Source organism: Micropterus dolomieu, linkage group LG09 (assembly GCF_021292245.1).
Source record: "Micropterus dolomieu isolate WLL.071019.BEF.003 ecotype Adirondacks linkage group LG09, ASM2129224v1, whole genome shotgun sequence".
NCBI classification, from domain to species: domain Eukaryota; kingdom Metazoa; phylum Chordata; class Actinopteri; order Centrarchiformes; family Centrarchidae; genus Micropterus; species Micropterus dolomieu.
The window spans coordinates 8665053-8683451 of record NC_060158.1 but is presented as its reverse complement, the minus strand read 5'-3'; the positions used below and the strand labels follow the sequence as shown (position 1 = coordinate 8683451).

The following is an 18399-nucleotide window of genomic DNA, read 5'->3' as shown; positions in this document are numbered from 1 at the left end:
CCCCCCCCCCCCCCCCCCTTTAGGCGCTCAGGAGGGACATTTTAAGACTACTGTACATTTAGCAGCACAACAAGCAATGTGAAATGATTAGAGAAAATTGCAGCGTCTTTTGTGCTCTCAGTGAAGGATCTTCTCTTCTATATTTGTATATACACAACTGCTGAGACATAAGTTTCTGACGGCGGTCCCATGTTTATGTGTCTAAGTGACTAATGGGGACAGCAATTTTTGAAATTTGTCCAGTATTGAGCCAGCGTGCTGCAGACGGCAGCAGCGAGACAAGGCTGCAACAAAATCCATGTGGGCAATTGCGCCCCGCCAAAGTACATCCACTTAAGTGCTTGCTGAGTGTCTGACAACATTGTGGAAAGGATCCCCTACAGAGATAGGGGACAGAGACCTTTTTTAAAGAGTAAGATCCTTTTTGTTTAACCAGAAACGGCCACCAGGTCACTCTGTTCAGTGCCACCAGACTCCATTAACAAAAACAGTAATTTTACCTCTCTGGTCTACCGCTGCCTCGATAGGTTTGTGTTATTGTGTGACTTTAGTGTTTTTAACCCTTTTAAAACAAAGTCACACAACAACACAAACAAATAAACCGATCGAGGCAGCGGTTGACCAGAGGTAAAATCATTGTTTTTGTTAATGGAGTCTGGTGGCACTGTACAGAGCGACTGTTTGGGGTTAAACAAAAATGATATGTATCTCAGTGTATAACCAAATACATTACAGTTACAGATTACATTTTTGTACCATAAACCAAACAAATATACTTTATTTTACTAGTCAGTTAATTGTTTCGCCTATAAAATGCCAGAATATAGTGAAAAACAAATGTATTGACTAACATCCAAACCTCAAATATAGATAATTTACAGTGTTGTAAACTGAGAATACCAGCAAATCCTCACATTTGAGAACCAGTTAATGTTTAAGTTTTTGTGCTTGATAATTGACTTAATCAGTAAACAATTACAAAACTAGTTGTTGTAGTAATAGTAATTTTTTCTTAAATGGTGTCTTAACACAAGCAGCCGTACAGCAACCTTTTTGTCATTCTTGGAAGTTTTGCATAGTCGCTGCCAATGAGCACTGATCCTTCTCTTATTGCTGTGTATGTGTATACATATTATTATTATTATTATTATTATTATATTATTATTTTATATATACATACACACTGTAAATTTTCACTCACAGTCTGCAGACACACAGAAGCTTCAGCAGTCAGTTAGCCAAAAGTAGGATGCTGAATAATAGAGCTGAAAGTTATGAAAGTTATACTGTGGGTGTTTTACAGGAATCAGAGGAGCCTTCGCATGTCAGCAAATAAGTTCCCTCTGGAGGGCCTGTTAAAAAAATAAAACCAAGGGGCCCCACCTCATATCACAAAGCCTGTTCATTCATAAACTCTGGTCTTTGTTTTGATTGTTTCCTCACTGCTTGTGTCAGCCAGTTGCCATCAGCAGGAAATATGTTGTTTCGTCTGTGTGGTTTGTGTGTTTGTAAGGTATCGACTGAGCGAGGAGGAGTGGGAAGAAGTGAGCGTTGTATGCCCTGAAGTGTCTGTCAGTGTCAGGGGAAGGAGAGTAGAGGGAGGAGGAGGAGGGGTTGGTGTTCGTCCTTGGCTGCTCAGACCCGACGGGTCAATGTGAAAGATTGAAAGCCCTCAAACAGTGTGCGAGTCATCGGGAAGGTTGAGCGGGGTCAGCAAGGTCAGTTCAATACTTTAAAGACAGGACACAGTTGATGGCCGATGACTGTATAGGCTACGCACGCACGCACGCACGCACACACACAGTTATGTTTAGGCACACAGCACTTGGTTGAGGTTAGGGAAAGATTGTGGTCTTGGTGTGGTGCGTAAATGTAGCACTTTGTTCACTCAAAAAAACACCTCTGGACATAATCCAGCCGTACAAATGGAGAAAAATTCACTGACCTGCATGCATCAGTCACACACTGAAGCCTCGCAGCTCCTGATTAGTAAAACAATCCTAACACAAAATATCTCTGGTTCGGATGTTGATTTAGCAGCTTGACCTGTTGCAATACAGTTAATAGGAAACCTTTCTGTGTCTGTCAGTAATGTTAGTGGTTCTTAGAAGAAATGTCAACAAAACAGATTGCAGGCAGCATGCCTACTTTTATAAAAAAAAGTCAACTATAGCAATGTCACTTCATCAAGCGCTGTGGATGTAACGTTAAAGTTACCTTCAGTAAGTTATCTCTCGCTTTGCTATCAGAAGGAGTCATCTAACTGTCCCTCTCAATGCTTTAGCTGCTCCTTTCAAGCTAAACACAGACAGTTAACACTATTTGTTATTTTTCACATTGATCATTATACAAGAAGAATGTGTAGTAAAATGCTACAGTCAGAGCTTGAAAATTACAACTAACTTAATCATCTTTTAACTGGATCATCCATTCATTTTCTGCCTCTTGACTGGGTCCAGGTTGCGTTCATTTAATTACATCATTAGGTTTCATTGCTGTATACTGCTGGGAAGCACTGAAGAAATGTTATATAATAATAATAATAATAATAATAAATAATTCTAGGCCAGATCATTCCGGTTTATATTTTGGCCGGTACGATTGTGAAACAGGGATTACAATTTAATCTATGTGGTATTAAAAGGTCTTAAATGTAACTTGGTGAACCTGCAGAAACCCTGATTACCTGATGAAGGCTATACGATGGGAAACTTGTGCTCAGCTCCCCTCAGCGGGGTCAGACGGCAAGTCAAGCTTCCCATCAAGCGACTGCATCAAGCCGGCTATCGGGTCAGTTGACCTTAGAAATAGCTGCTACATATTGTTTTTTTGTTTTTTTTTATGGAAAAGGGGGCTCAACCGAGTGCCGGCAGCAGCACAGTGTTTCTGCAGGCACAGACAAAGATAAATGCCTCCAAGGAGAGGGTGTAAAGGAAAATGAAAAGGGGGCAAAGCAGCAGTCGAAGGATGGGGAATGGGAAGATGGCAGAGCGCCAGAGTTAAGGGTGTGAAAGAGAGCGTGAAAGAGAGGAAGAATGATGTAAAGAGGGTTAATAGGGAGGCTGTGAAAATATGTGTAAGAGGCAGGAGGAGGAGGAAGAGGCATGAGGAGGAGGAGGAGGAGGAAGGGGTGCCTGCCTGCTGAGAAAGCTTCATCCTCTTGCGTAACACAGGCCTTTAGCCGCTGTTGCCATGGGGAGACATGTTGGGAGGGGGGGGGTTTCTGAGCTCCCGATGCCTCACGGGTGGGAGAGACTCTGGGGAATTCTGAGCTGCGACTTCCCTCTTCTAACGCTGAGGAAGAGCTGGAGGAAGAAAAAAAAACAATCCTCTGGTTATGTTTTTAGACTTCGCATTCTGCATGATTTCACTAAAAGCACTAAGCAGGGCTGCCAGCCACCCCCAAACACATTTAAAATAAAAAATAAGGAAGCTGTTGTCATGTGAAACTGTGCGAGAGAGTCAGAAGTTGTGTGTAGAAACCTGCAGGGAGCCGATGCATGACTCAGTCTCTGGTTCAGGTGTGCCTTGTAAAATGAAATCCAGGCTTTGTGTATAACCGCGGTTTTTATTTTTCTTGTAATGGTGAGTCTCAGCTCTGTGTGTGTGTGTGTGTGCAGGTGTTGCTGCAGTCTAGTCAACATGAGTCATCTCGTCCAGCAAGTGAGCGATGAAGAAAACAACAGCAACCTCACCTGTAGTGCTGATATGAACAGTTGAAATCACACCATCAACCGAAATTTTGATAATTGCTTAAAAGACTCGTTTCTTTCTGAGAGTTCGATGAGAAGATCAAAATCACTCTCGTCAGCTCTTTAAATGTAAATCTACGGCCAGGAAGTGATAAGCTTAGCTTAGCTTAGCATAAAGACCGGAGATAGTCGCCGGCCTGGCTCAGGCCAATGTTAAAAAATCCACCGCCACTGTTTAATTCAGTAACACACAGAAATGTAAAAAAAACTACTGCTTTAAATATATTTTGGTGACTTTCTGGAGTTCTCTTCTCACTATCAGGAAGATGGCAGGTAGCTTAAGCATATTTCCCAAAATGTAAAACTTTCATTTATTGATTAAACATCCCAAACATGAGGACTTGCACCTTTTTTGTGTTTGAAATGATTGCAAATCCATAATATTTAGAATTTGCGCTGTTGGATTTTCAGTCATAGTTTCAGACTAAACCCTTAAAGTCAAAATACACATGCTGCGTCAAAACACCAGCAGTGCTTCTTATGTAAGCCCACACCAGTCATGAGTTGGCATCAACTCCTCCATCGTACATTACCCAGTATCAACCCACAGCAACTCGTCATAGAAGCAGAAATGATCACATTCACTCCTCGAATCGGCTCCTGTACACTGACCTCCTTTTCTTGTCTGTTCTGTGCTGCAGGTGGCAGCTGACGTATGTCTTCTGATGTGACACAGTTAGTGTTTGTTGCACTTGATCCAGTTAAGTTAAAAAGAAAGGCGAGTTTAATCATTAATGGAAATGGCTACGGTTGAGGCGATATGACCACACATATCAGAGAGAGATGGCAAAGTTGTTAATTTATGGCGATACTGGATTTACAGGATTATGCATCATTATAATGAAGTACATTTTAATTCACCGAATTATCTGAAAACAATCAATCTCATCTGGCTATTTCATCTGTGAACAGTTTCTGTATTTAATTTTTATTTTATTTTGCTCAGTGGCCACTGTATTTCTTACACCTGGACAATCCAATGCAATTCACTACAACAGTTCTGCCAAAAAATCTACTTCATAACTTTATAAAGTTCAGCTTTTGTTGACATTGTTGGAAACGTGTGTGTGTGTGTGTGTGTGTGTGTGTGTGTGTGTGTGTGTGTGTATTTTATTTATATTATTTATTTATATATTTCATATATATATCCTTTCTTTTTGTCTTTTCCATTTACACACAAGGGTGCAGTCCACCTCTGAAAATAATACTGTCCAGTACAACACCATCACAAAGACTGACCTCAAAAGGAGACTTACTGTAAAACTTTAATTAATGCCTATATTTGCTTAAATCACTGAACTCACCCAGTCTATATTTGGGATAGGCATCTGTATGGGACGGGACGTTAATTTTTTTACCATGCCGGTAAATCTGAATGAATTGATGTTCATTGTTTCAGACAAATTACTTAAATGATTGAATTGTGGAGAATGTAATAGATCTAAGGATGGGAAGCATGTTCTTATTGACAAAGGTTTAAACATTTATATTGGTATGCACGATCTAAGCACCTTAGAAGTAGCTCAAGAGGGCGACCCGGTGGGCTTTAAGAGGATTTATATAGTAAATGCTGAATAGCTGTGTTTGGCATTTGTTTCATTTCTTCATCTTATGTGACAGTAAACTGAATGTGTTTACGTTTTGGACTGTTGGTTGGACAAAACAAGCACTTTTGAAGACGTTATTCCACTATTCTGTGAGTTTTATAATCGAAATATATGAATAGCGAAACTAATTTGAAGATCGAGTGATAATGAAAGTAATATACTTTCACTCGGTCTCTCTTCCCTGCGTGCTGATGAGGAGGCAGTGTAGGTGAACCCCATACGTCACACACCTTTCTGCGGCTTCTCCAATTAGCGTCTTCGTCCATCCGTGTGCGGCTGTCCCTGGCCTCTCCCTACACTGATAGGATCAATGCACAGAACAGATAGAAGCGTATTTATAGCCTCTGCGGGGACGTGGGAGGTTGTACTCCACAAGTAGGTTAGCTGCTAATCTGATGTTGACTGTGTGTGTGTGTGTGAGTGTGAGTGAGCTGCAGTGGAATTAGACCTGTGCTGTTTTTAGAGCTTCCATCCTGCTTTGTTTTGCTTTTTTTTTTTATTTTTTTTTTTATCAAAAAAGAGAACACTGCTTCTCAGCTCGGGGAAGCAGCGCGCAGGCAGGCAGGGCAGGCAGGGCAGGCAGGCAGGCAGGCAGGGCTTTCCCTGAATTAGAGCTGGGATTTGTTTTTTCATTTTTTTTTTTTAAAGGAAGACGAAGAGGGAGGAGAAGAGAGGCGAGGAGGGGGAAGAAGGAACACAAAGGCAGGCAGGGAGGAGAAAGAAGCGTGGTTGCTACACTGACAGCGGAGAAACCAGGCAGAAGTGAGAAGTGAAAGCACAGAAACACAGGGGACAGACAGACGGCGGCCAGACGCTCTGCTTTCCGCTCTGCCGTGGCATTTCAGTTTTGTCCTTTTCTTTTTTTTGTGGGGAGACTGAGCGCAGCACAGGAATGTCAGCAGTTATTGGTTGGGGAAAGTGTCTGAATGGGTCGGGAATGTCAGGTGTTCCCCCGTAAGCGTGTCTGACTCCGGGAGGGAAAATCCAGCCGGCAGCTACTCTCTGAGAAAGTGTCGACTTTCTTTGGCACACTTCTCCTTCGTAACAGGTATTGTGCAGTGCTGCGAGAGCTCGTCTTTGTGCTGATCAGTTTGTGTTTTATTCCTCGGTGCAGGCTTTTTTTTTTTCTCTTCAGCATTTGTTTCACAGCTCGTGTCTGTCTTTGTCTCCCTCCTTATTATCTCTTATGCCATTGCATCATTTCATTTCTCCTGAAATTTGCCAAAGTTTGTAATCGCTCCCCTGCCCACCTCTCTTGTTAGTGTTTTTTTCATGGGGGCTCAATCCTGCTGTGATGGGCATTTAAACTGATCAGGATTCACAATGTTTTCACTTATTTTTAGAGCTCAAACAGACTTTTAGTTTCATCATCGATTAATCTGCCAATTATTTTCTTGATTAATGGTGATTATGGTCTGTAAAGTCAGAAAATAGTGGAAAGCAATCCATCACAATTTACTAGAGATCAAGGCGACGTCTTCAGATTGCTCTTTTTGTCCAGCCAACAGTCCAAAAATATTCTGTTTGCTTCTTCACAAACAGACATCAGTCTCCTATATTATAGTACATTATTAATACAAGGAAACAAAAATCTTCACATTTGAGAAGCTGGAACCATGAAATGTTGGCATTGTTGCTTATAAAATTATAATCAAAATAGTTGCAGATGTAATTTTCTGTGGATTGATTGAATCCACTAATTGTTTCAGTTGTAGTTAGCTGACATAAAGTAAACACGTTTCAGCCAACAAATCTGTCATCTTTCCTGTAAGCATCTCTTCTGAGTAACAACAGTGAAAGTCAAGGGGTTAACATCTCCGGCAGCTCATTAACCCCCCCAGCAATAACTAGCGCTGGTCTGCGGCGGCGTGCTGGTGCTCCTCGCCCAGGCAGCAGCTGACGTACAACATGAGCGGGAGGATAGGATAAGCCTGTGGACTGAGCTGTTGGTGTTATGCAACAATCCAGAGATAGAGCAGGGCTGAACTTAGACACTTCTGACTTCTTCTTCTTCTTCCACACACCATGAGATCATCAGACTCCCTTAGCTCCCCTCCCTCTCCCCTGCTGGGCGGCTTCACGTAAGAATACATGTACCTGTTACGACAGAGAAGAAGCACAATGAGGCCAATTATTAGTGCTGTTGCATGCACTTCTGTTTGCAAAAACTCTTTTGTTAATAGTTTTTTCTTTGTCTTTTCTGCTGGAAATTTTATTACGCTCTTTTAAATTCATCATCTTGCCGGCTCTATTGGAAACATCCACCTCATCAGTGGCCTCGGTTAATCCTCTGGTGTTGCACGACTTCCTGTTTGCTCACTGTGTTTCCATTCACCTGTGGAAACGCCAGAAATTTGGAGAGGGTTGGTAGAGGTGGAAAAGTTGATCGATTGATAAAAACAAAAGTGCAATGGAAACAGACTTTAAATACATCATGATGCACATGAGCACGACTTAAACGTCCACTAAAGAGACAAACAGATTGTGTGGAGCTATGAGGAGACTGTAACATTCCTCAGATTAATACATGAAACAAAGAATAATACTTCCTTCATGTTTTGAGGTTTCACTGGTGCTCTTTTAATTCCATCATCTCACTGCGCCCTCTTCTTCTGCAGTGGTTTAATGGCACCTGACTTGAGAATTAGGGCCACCAGCTGTTTATCTCAATGAACCAACTCCTAATATTCACATCACACAACAGTAGTGGATGGAAATGTGCATAAATGCTCACTTTTGTTGATTTTCTGGAAATTTGGTTAAAATTTGTTGATTATTTATTTAAGTAATTTATCAAGAAAAAATTTCCCCTCAAAATTGGTAGTTCCAGCTTTTTAAATGTACATTATAGTGAATTGAATGTCTTTGGGTTGTGGACTGCTCGGTAAAACAAAAAAAGTCATTTGAAGAGGTTACTTTGGCCTCTAATGGCCGTTTTCTGATGTTTGATTGGCCAAATGATTAATCGAAAACGAAAATAATCATTAGTTGCAGCCCTAATTGGGGCTGGCACTGTCATTTTGGTGCTCAGATAGATAGATGAACATGTGAGCACAGCAGTTTGGTTTTATAAGACACGGACATTATGTTGGTTACCATGTCCTTGTACTGTTTTAAAACTCTGATGTGATAAAAAGAGAAGAGTCTGCAGTGGAGGGAGTGTATGGAAAATGGGGGGAGTAAAAGAGGGTGAAGATGATGAAAAGAGGCAGGAAGAGGGAGGAAAATGGGAAGACAAGGTGAGGAAACTGAGGATTGAGAAAATGGGGGGAGGAGGAGGAGGAACAAAGACGGTGAAGGAACGCCATGTCGCTCGTGCTCGGTGTGGTTATGTAACGTCACCTTCTGCCTACTGGTGATGGCAGAGGAAAGAGTAACAGCAGTGAATGGCATTGAGGTTTAGCAGCAGCCATCAGAACCATACTGAAGGTCAAAAGCTGCTTTGAATTCCCAGAATTCAACCTACTACAGGTGATCGCTGTTGTTCCCCAGACTGCTGGGATACAGTCACAACAGGTGGTTTACCTAAAATCATATGTCACAAAGCTGAAACAATCAGTCATGAATCGATTACCCGATCGACAAAAAAATTATCTGCTACTTCTTTGGATCACGCTGACCACCAAACAGTCATTCAGGCCTGTTTCTGTAAAAAGAAAATAGTCCTGACAGTTTAGTAAATGATAACGCTTCCCTGCTTGACATACACAGGGCTGTCTGTTGTGGCCACTGTTGAGACATGTCCCTCTGCGTTTACATGCAGTACCAGCCATGTATATGTCAGCATGTGTATGTGCTAAATGAGTTATAAAAGCAGATGGTTGTCTGGCGGCGTCCACAGAGAGAGAAACCAGAGAGAGAGCCTTAAAGCAGCTGCAGGAAAGCCCTGTGGGAGTCTATAGAGCCGGCTGATGGCCTCTCTGGGTGAGCCGATGGCGCACTGTAACAACACACTGTATGGCAACAGCACACTGTAACAGCACACTGTAACAGCACACTGTATGGCAACAGCACACTGTAACAACACACTGTAACAGCACACTGTATGGCAACAGCACACTGTAACAACACACTGTATGGCAACAGCACACTGTAACAACACACTGTAACAGCACACTGTATGGCAACAGCACACTGTAACAACACACTGTAACAACACACTGTATGGCAACAGCACACTGTAACAACACACTGTAACAGCACACTGTATGGCAACAGCACACTGTAACAACACACTGTATGGCAACAGCACACTGTAACAACACACTGTAACAGCACACTGTATGGCAACAGCACACTGTAACAACACACTGTAACAACACACTGTATGGCAACAGCACACTGTAACAGCACACTGTATGGCAACAGCACACTGTAACAGCACACTGTATGGCAACAGCACACTGTATGGCAACAGCACACTGTAACAACACACTGTAACAGCACACTGTATGGCAACAGCACACTGTAACAGCACACTGTAACAACACACTGTGACAACACACCGTATGGTGAAAACACTGCTCTATATAAAGACCTGCTCTATAAGGCCTATCACTTTTGGTTTTGGTGATTTTCTTTTCTGTGATGTTTTTATACTGCATTTCCCAGAGGCCTCCTCTTAGTCAAACACTGCAGCAACTGCAGTGAAGTCGTCAAAGCCTTTCTGTGTGGAGTTTGCATGTTCTTCCCGTGTCTGCGTGGGTTTCCTCCGGGTGCTCCGGTTTCCCCCACCATCAAAAACATGTTAGGAACTCCAGTCAGTGCCACTGACTAGACACTGATATATACATCTGGAGTTGGTCCCCGGGCGCTGCACAGTGGCTGCCCACTGCTCCTTGAGGGATTGGTTAAATGCAGAGAATGAATTTCACAACATGTATGTGACAATAAAGGTCTCTTCTCTTTAATTGGATTTTCTGTTGACGTGGTTTAAGTGTCGACTGAGTTCTAGTTCTGTTATATATAACAAACTGCTAGAAGTGCTGCGTAAAGTGTGAAGCACATCACTTCCTTTTGTGGTACAAAAGTTTAGCCGGTTAAACTACTTTACTTATGAGGATCTGTTTAGTCATCATGAGGTGTGATACTCAGCCTGTGAAAACAGTTGTACAATATGGTGGTTGTGGAGGGGTTTTTGAAAGTTTGACAAAAAGAACCTGGATGATGTCATAGTGATGTCATCTGGGTTATCTCAGTTTGGGGTGGGAGACTGCAGAGAACAGAAAGCAGGTACATGTGGAGTTGCCAATTTTGCCATTATACTACAGAATTGTAAGACAAGTTTAAATTAAATCTTGATGGATTTCATGTTTCAAATGTTTCCATCCAACACTTTACATACACTTACACCGATCACAACAGCCCTCATTAACTTCTCAGCTCCTCCTGAGGGGTGAGCAACGGATGGAAGAGAGTGTGATGGTTGAGAGACAAGCCTTGTTTTGCAATCTAAACCGAAAAAAGGAGAGAGGGTAGGTGAGAGGCAGCCGAGTCCCAGAAGCTGAGCCTGAGCAGGATACTGCTGCTGTTTTTGTAACACGATCAATGACCTTGCACACGTTTAGATCCTTATTTCCCGTACCTGCTCACCGCCTTTTTGTTACACTCGCTGCCTCTTGCTATACTCAGCCTCTCATAAGCTCCAGATCTAATTAAGAGTCGTCTCTCTTCCTTGAAGGCTCGGCGGTTCTAATAGTCTCTGCTCCCGTAGCTAGGATGGCACTGTGATTAGATTCGGAGATACGAGAGCAACATCTGTCAACCGGATGAGACTTATTGGCCAGAATTGTGTTAGATTCCTTTGATTGGACTCGCGGTTGCGTCAGTATGGCATTATAAATCTGTTTTGCATGGGAAGTGCTTGTGTACTGGAATTTGTGACAATTTACCAAAGATGGCTTTCAATGGTTTGACTTGAAGGTGGAAGAAGTTTTCAGATTCTTTACTGAAGTTAAAGCACAAATACTTTGATGTAAAAATACTCCATTACAAGTAAAAGCACTCCAAGTAAAGGTCCTGCAGTCAAAATCCTTCAAGTATAAATGTATAAAACTATACTTATCATGCGTATGAAAGTATTGTTAATACTGATTTATTAAGTAGTATTTTACTATTCTAGCTGTTCGAGGTGGAGCTAGTTCATAAATTACTTTATATAATCTACCATTTAGCCCAGTGGTTCTAAAATTAGGGGTCTGGCCCCTCCAATAAGATAAATCTGAGGGGTTCTGAAGTGATTAGTTGATTAGTGATGAAAGAACAAACAACTCTGTTTTAATCTTTTGGACTTTTTTCTTAGCTTTGGTTTTGTGAAATATTGGACCATTTGAACAGACATATTAAATCAAACCATGTGAGGTTTAGAGGTGAAATCTTAACTTCTTAAATGTGCAAAGGGTCCCCAACTACACAGCCTTTTTTTTGTACAAGCCAAAAATGTTGGGAGCCACTGTTTTAATCTTTAACAATTCATTGTATTTAAAATATTTCAAATTAAGTTTTTCTTAAAAACTTTAATCAAAACTTTTGCCACTGAAATGTACTTAAGCAAAAGTTGAAAGTAGCACAGAACATAAATACTCAATCCAATTACCTCAAAATTGTACTTAAGGGCCTATTCCTTTCCACCACTGGCCATTAACTGACCACTTTGGTTTCAGTACAGTTTGTAGGGCTGTACTGAATAGTTTGAAGCTTCGTTCATAACGTTGACATTCAAATTCTAAATCAACATTCGAATGCTGCGCAGCTTCTATTTCTTTATGCCCACTCATACATGGTGAGAGGTCAGGACTGTACTGTGGAAACACACTGAATGATAACAGCACACTGTAACATCCTGCAGGATTTTGTGGCGTTGTGGTTGTGCTTATTCATGCTTTGGAAAGTAACGGCCGCGCAGAAAAAAATTACTTCATTGCCTTGTTCTAGCTAATACTGCTTTATCTCTCCCTTTGCATGTTTACAGTCTTTTTTGTGAAGTACAGGATGAATGAATAGGATTTGTCGGTTGCTAACTCATTTAATCCAATGAATCACTTTATTCAAATTGAAGAGTTTGTGTTTTTTTGTTAGTGTTATGAAATATCAGAGACATTTGAAGCTTTATTCGAAAACCTCAATAGAAGCTTTGAATGTAAAAAAAAAAAAAAAAAAAGACATTCGGTACGGCCCTGGCAGTTTGACATTTTGTTTGTGATCGAAGTTGAAGCCTTTTGCTAAATCAGCTCATTTCAAACGGACAAAACATGATCTGAATGTGGCCTTTGTGTGTCGCTGAATGCAGTGCTGATCGCGACTGTATGCATCAAAGTTTTGAGACTATGCCCAGTGAAAAGAAGGTTATGATGGCGGCTTCCTGAATAGAGAGAAAGATGTCCAACACTGCGTTTGAGCTTTGTTATTCATGGGCCCTCCCCACGTGGTTTTGGATTGGTTAGGTATTCAAAGTATGAAGGGGTCAGCGTGGGTGTCTGGTTGTATGTGGAGAGGATAGTCGTGAATTGAACTGACTTTGTTGCCAAAAAACACTGAAATAAAATTCCCATTTTCAGGCTGAATGACTGTGAGGATGTATGTTACCCTGATTATGTGTGTGTGTTTGTAGACATCATTAACCTAATGGACACCCGGCACACACAGAGGGCAGGGTATTAGAGGTTACTAGCTGGATTACTTCATTCAGGCTCTGTTGCATTATCACCAGCTCAGCTGTCATTAACTCAGATGTTCCCACAGGGATGAGGCGGCATGTCGTCCACTGCTCTCCACACTTTCTAACACAAACACACACTTACACAGGAGCAGTGTTTGCAGAGTTATCCCTCTTTGTCATTTTTAAGAACAGTAGAGATTCTGCGCTAAGCCGCCCGAGTGAGTCAGTGCTTATTTTTACTTTCAACCCACCAACACCAACTTTATGCTGTTGCTTTGGCCGACCTAATTACAGAGCGCGATGTTGATCCTGTATTTATCTTCTGTACCCCGGCAGTGACACTGCAAAAAGTGCTTGGTTGAACTGTTTGCGGTTCTGGCCTGGGTAAATATTTATCTGCTTTTCTGAACCTCTTTTGCAGCCAAACATTTAAACCCTCAAAACTCTCCATAATGATCCAAAAATAGAGGGAACTTCCTCTTTGTTTCAAGCCGGACTACAGTACTGTGAGGTGAAACAGGCAAGCGTCACTTGGGGAGATGCTTTTGTAATTTAAAGCCCAGCTCATTGTGTTTATGTAACTCGGCAGGCTGAGTGCTTGTCCGTTGTCGGCCTGTCTGCCCCGAGCGGGGTGAATCCCCTCTTTTAAATATCAAACCCAGTCCCTTTAAAAGCTCACAGTGAGCCCCCCCTCCCCACAGTGATACAGGCTGTATCTGACTGAGACCCTGCAGCTTTATCTCAGTCTGTCAGTGTCAACATCTCTCTGTCAGGCACTGTTTACCAGGCGGCTCTGCTACTCTTTAAGAGCTTCAACTGAGTTGCACAATTTAATGTTGACTTTAAAAATTCTCACAAGATCTTGCAGTTTCCACGGCCACTTCCAGACTCTTGGTTTTGCGCCCACACACAGCCTTAAATGTCTCTCTCTCTTTTTCTTTTTTTAAAAGAAAAAACAATATTGCTGCTGGGTGTCTCCGTTTTTCATGGGTTTCCTCAGTTAAGATAAAGAACAGCAGTGGTTTAGTTAAATCAAATTCAAGTTTATTATCCAAAGACGGAGATCTATTTAGTCAGGAGCAAAAATCAGAAATGTGTTTTACTTATTGTTAGATTGTTTTCGCTTTAATCTACTAAATGATCATGCTGAAGTTTCTCTGTGCTCACCTTGAATGACTTTGTGAACTCATTAGGACTAAACTAGTTTACTTATCAATTAATCTACCATTATTTGTTTTGGAATTAAAAAATAAAATAGTGATAAATACCCATTGTAATGTCCCTGGGTTTTTCCCAGTCCAAAATCCCAAAATAATCAGTTAATATGATGGAAAAAAAGGATCAAACCCTCAGATTTTAAAAACTGAAACCAGCAACTGAGGGCATCGACAGACACATCAGATAGTTGGGTTTCTTGCTGGCTATCTGTGGTTGTACACAGAACTTTAAAATTGCCTTTTTTAGACCATTGTAGCAGCAATCCACAGACAGAAGGGAAACGACAAGGATGTGAAGGGACAGTCAACAAGAGAGAAACAGCCTTTTTCTATGCTCCTCCCCTGCTGATAAATGTAAATAAATTATGCTTTGTTTGTGATGACACAGCTAGCACCCCGGTGTTGTCCACTGTGCTGCAGGCACTCTGGATTTCTGATGCTTTCCGTGACTGTTTCTGTCCCTGACCCGTCGTAACAGCAGCCTCTCTGTGCTCTGGGACCTCCTGATTTACACATTAAGCACTGGACTTGGAGTCTAAACACATGCGCTAAAACTTTGCCTGAATAAAACTAAAATTGCAAAAACATTTTGATTTCCCTCTGTCTGATCAAAGAATAAGCAAACAAGATCATGAAACTATAGTTTTTTAAAAGCATGTCTGAAGGGAATCTTAAAGGAGATGAAAAGCAAACCAAAACTATACTGTTGAGATGCAGCCTCATTATTGAAAGGGAACTGAAAGAAAGAAGAATGGTAAATACCTCTGAGTGAGCTATTGGGCAACCAGCAGTTGGCAGGACACGTTAAATTCCTCCCCCCTCTGACACAAACGAGGAAGGGAGAGCGGGAGAAGGATCTCCTGGAGGGTGCCAAAGCCGGTTTAAGTGACGTCACCCGGCCTCCTCTGTCTGGGCAGGTCACCCCCCCCTCTTCCTGGGCCTTACAGGAATTCCCCTCCTCGTCACATTATTCTGAGGAAACCGCTGGCAACGCCCCAAACCGCTGCAGAGCCCCAGCTGATACGGCGGAAACACAGACTTGTGACTACTTGTGTTGACACAGGAGTATGTATGCACTTGTTGTTCTTTCTCAAGCTCCTTTTGTTCGGGAACAAAAGGAGCTTCTGTTCTATGAAACATCAGCAAAGTCCCGGGTAAGAAGTGAACATTTTGTCCTACGGACTGTTGCGAAACACTGACAGAGAGAGATGCTGCGTTATTCACTGTTATAAAGTTGCAGTTAGATTTTAGTGTGTCAGCGCTGAGATGAGGTCAGATGTGTGTGTAGCTGCAGTTTTGCTTTTTGTGGGGTTTTTGACTTGTACTAAAAGCCACCATCCACAGCAACATCTCCGCTCTCGTCAAAGTGAACGACACAGACAGGAAGCAGTGAATGTGCTGTCACTCAACAGTGGCGCCACAGTAACCAACAAGTGGGCAGAGGGACAGTCGAACCTGAGGGATCCGGTGTGTTTTGGAAGTTTTTTTTTTTTCTTTCACTGTCGTTAAGTACAGATACTTCAACTGATGGCAGTGCTGCTTTCAGTTTTGATCTGACAGGCCCTGCGGGACGCCAGGCTGCTCTGTAGAAAAGAGACTGATGTGTAAGTCCTGGGTTTAATTTGTGATGATGACGTTTTATTTTTCATTCTTGTGAATAGTTTACTGTAAAGCCATTACAATCTCAGACTGTGAGGCTGGCTAACTTTTCTTGCAGTATCTGTTATTATGTGCTTAGCTTTTGTGCATAGAAACCTCAAGCAAAGTGTTTTAATTAAAAGGACTGCAAGTATAGTTTAATCTGCCAATTATTTGGCAAATAAAAGGTCAGAAAATGGTGAGAGTTTGACATTTTGGAAATTTGGCTTATTCACTTTTTTGCTGAGAGCTGAATGTCTGCACAGTTATATATGTATCTTGTTTGTCTAATCCGTACAAGTGTATAAATAACTGTTTCTTGATCGGGTTCAGTTACCTCATGGAGTCGCTGCTGGATGCCTGACAAATGCTCCCGACCAAGATATAGTCCTACAAACAAACACAATGTTTTAATTAGTGAGCTTCAGAGGTGCTGGTAGTTGGATTTTGTAACCTTTTGACAGAACCAGGCCAGCTGTTTCCCCGTATTTATGCTAAGCTAACTGTCAGCTGGCTGTAGCTTCATGTTTAGCCTACAGCCAAGAGGGCGATATCAATCTTACTTAACTATTGCAAGAAAGTGAATAAAAAGTGTTTCTGAAAATGTTAAACTAATCCTTTAAAATCGCTTGTTTTGTCGGACGAAACGTCCAAACCCCAATGAAATTCAGTTCAATTGAAATTGCAAGTTGTGTCTTGACATTGGAAACACTAGTTGGCAAAACAATCTCCCCATAAGCTTTTGATCATATCACATAGTCTTCCTCAGCAAACGGAGTTACCCAGTTGTCATTGAATTGCAGATGTTCCGATTAAATTCTTTCTTAATCTTTTATTTTTTCCCCACATGATCAGATTCATTATGATAAAAAAAATCATAAACGGAAGATAAATATATTAACAGTAATGGTAATAAAAAGAAAAACATACATTTTCTGAAAGCTCCAGAACAACTACTAAATGGACGTGGTGAAATTGTTGCAAATAAAAATCATATAATTTATATATATTTGAGATTCAAACTATGAATTCAGAAATTTTCTGTCAACTAACAATACATTAAACAAAATAAAGGTTTCAGCTCTAATTAACATGATTAGTAAATACATTTCTCTTAATGTCTGAGCTGCATGTGACCATTCCTCCTCCTCCTTCTTCCTTAGTTGACGCACAGTGCTCACAGTGTGTATGTATGTATGTATGTATGTATGTGTGCAAAACTTGTTTTTGTACGGAAACAAATGAAACGTGCTTCCTGTCCCACGAGGCCTGCCGAGGCATCGTTTGACGACACACCGGCCATCAGTCACTGAGCTAAGTTAGTTCTGTGTCACAGCTCTCACCACCCAGGGGGGAACTGGAGACGCTGACTGGATGAAGTTTGACATGCAGCTTGTTTTACTTCCACTTTTTTTTGCCTCTGTAAAGAAAGAAGTGGGTGTTTGTGTACAGTCAAGAGCTTGCTACTAAATTTCAATGGCTGTTTCACGTCTTATCTGAAACAGTTAGACTCAAACACTGACAGAAATCAGAACTGAAAAGTTGCTCAGAGTTCAGTTGGAACTTTTCATAGAACAGTAGCTGTTACGAACGCTGAAACGATTAGTTGAAGATGACTGTAAACTGTATATCCTTAGATTTGTGTTTTTAAAACCTTTTCTGACAATTTATAGACTAAATTAGTGCTTCTCTTTTTGACTTACCCCCTTTCAGAAAACTTGTGACCCCTCATAATGGGTTACATGTTTAATTAAATAAAATCTGTGTTTTACAGACAAATTAGCATACAAGAAAGAAATCACAGAAGATGACGTGACCATACACACTACAAAGGATACACAGAAAGTACATTGTATGAAATAAAGTATGTAGTAAAAATACACAATAAATACAATGCATAACAAAATGCACATTGTGTCATAAAATTTGTAATAAAATAGACAGAATGTAATAAAAATACACAAATACATAGTTGTTGAGTGAGGCCCAGTATTTAGCATACTCATGTTTTCTGGAGCAACAACCAGAATATCTGTCTTAACAGCTGTGAGCTGTAAAAAAGTTCTGCTGTCCAGTCCCTAACAGTGTTTAGACAGTAGAGTTGGATATCATCTGCAAATAAATTATATACAATATTAACTGTGTCCCAAAGGCAGCAGCTATAGAGAGAATCACAGGCAGTGGAGAAGAATCAGACACAAGGTTTCCTAATAGAGGCGGTGAAACTTCTGTCCTAGTGAGATATAGCCTGACATGCTCACCCAGTTACGCAGCCTCTTAATCAGGATATACTAGTCTGTTGTGTCAAACGCAGAGCTGAGGTCAAGAAGTACTAACACAGAGCTCTTAACTACGTCAGGGGAACTTATAATGTCGTTAGAGAAGCTCAGAAGAGCTGTTTTAGTAGAGCGCTGTTTCTGAAAACCCTGACTGACATTTATCATAGACACTGTGCCTCTCCGACACTGCAGTTGGTAGGCCACAAAGAAGTGGGACTTTAGATATGGACTTACAGTTCATGGGCACAG

At 41.3% G+C, this 18399-nt stretch overlaps 1 protein-coding gene and 1 long non-coding RNA gene across 16 annotated transcripts in view; one reads left to right on the top strand and one right to left on the bottom strand.

Moving 5' to 3' along the window:
- The window catches only part of hivep1 (HIVEP zinc finger 1), a 58848-nt gene that overhangs the window by 18146 nt on the left and 22303 nt on the right, over nt 1-18399 (top strand). The window contains exon 1 of one of the 5 annotated variants that reach the window (XM_046058767.1): nt 15473-15837. The exons of the other annotated variants lie outside the window; for them this stretch is intronic. Coding sequence (XP_045914723.1) covers nt 15834-15837 — 4 coding nt within the window. The 5' untranslated portion in view covers nt 15473-15833. Of the gene's footprint in view, nt 1-15472; nt 15838-18399 lie in introns of those variants that run through there. 5 annotated transcript variants of the gene reach the window in all.
- Nucleotides 5000-18399, bottom strand: part of LOC123976524 — a 40038-nt gene continuing 26638 nt past the window's right edge. For 5 of the 11 annotated variants that reach the window (XR_006826370.1, XR_006826371.1, XR_006826369.1 and 2 more), the window contains 4 exons: nt 16209-16261; nt 14996-15250; nt 7579-7694; nt 5000-7456 (listed from right to left, as the gene is read on the bottom strand). This is a non-coding gene — a long non-coding RNA (uncharacterized LOC123976524). The remainder of the gene's footprint in view (nt 7457-7578; nt 7695-14995; nt 15251-16208; nt 16262-18399) is intronic. The other 6 variants (XR_006826375.1, XR_006826377.1, XR_006826374.1 and 3 more) reach the window with 5 other exon arrangements.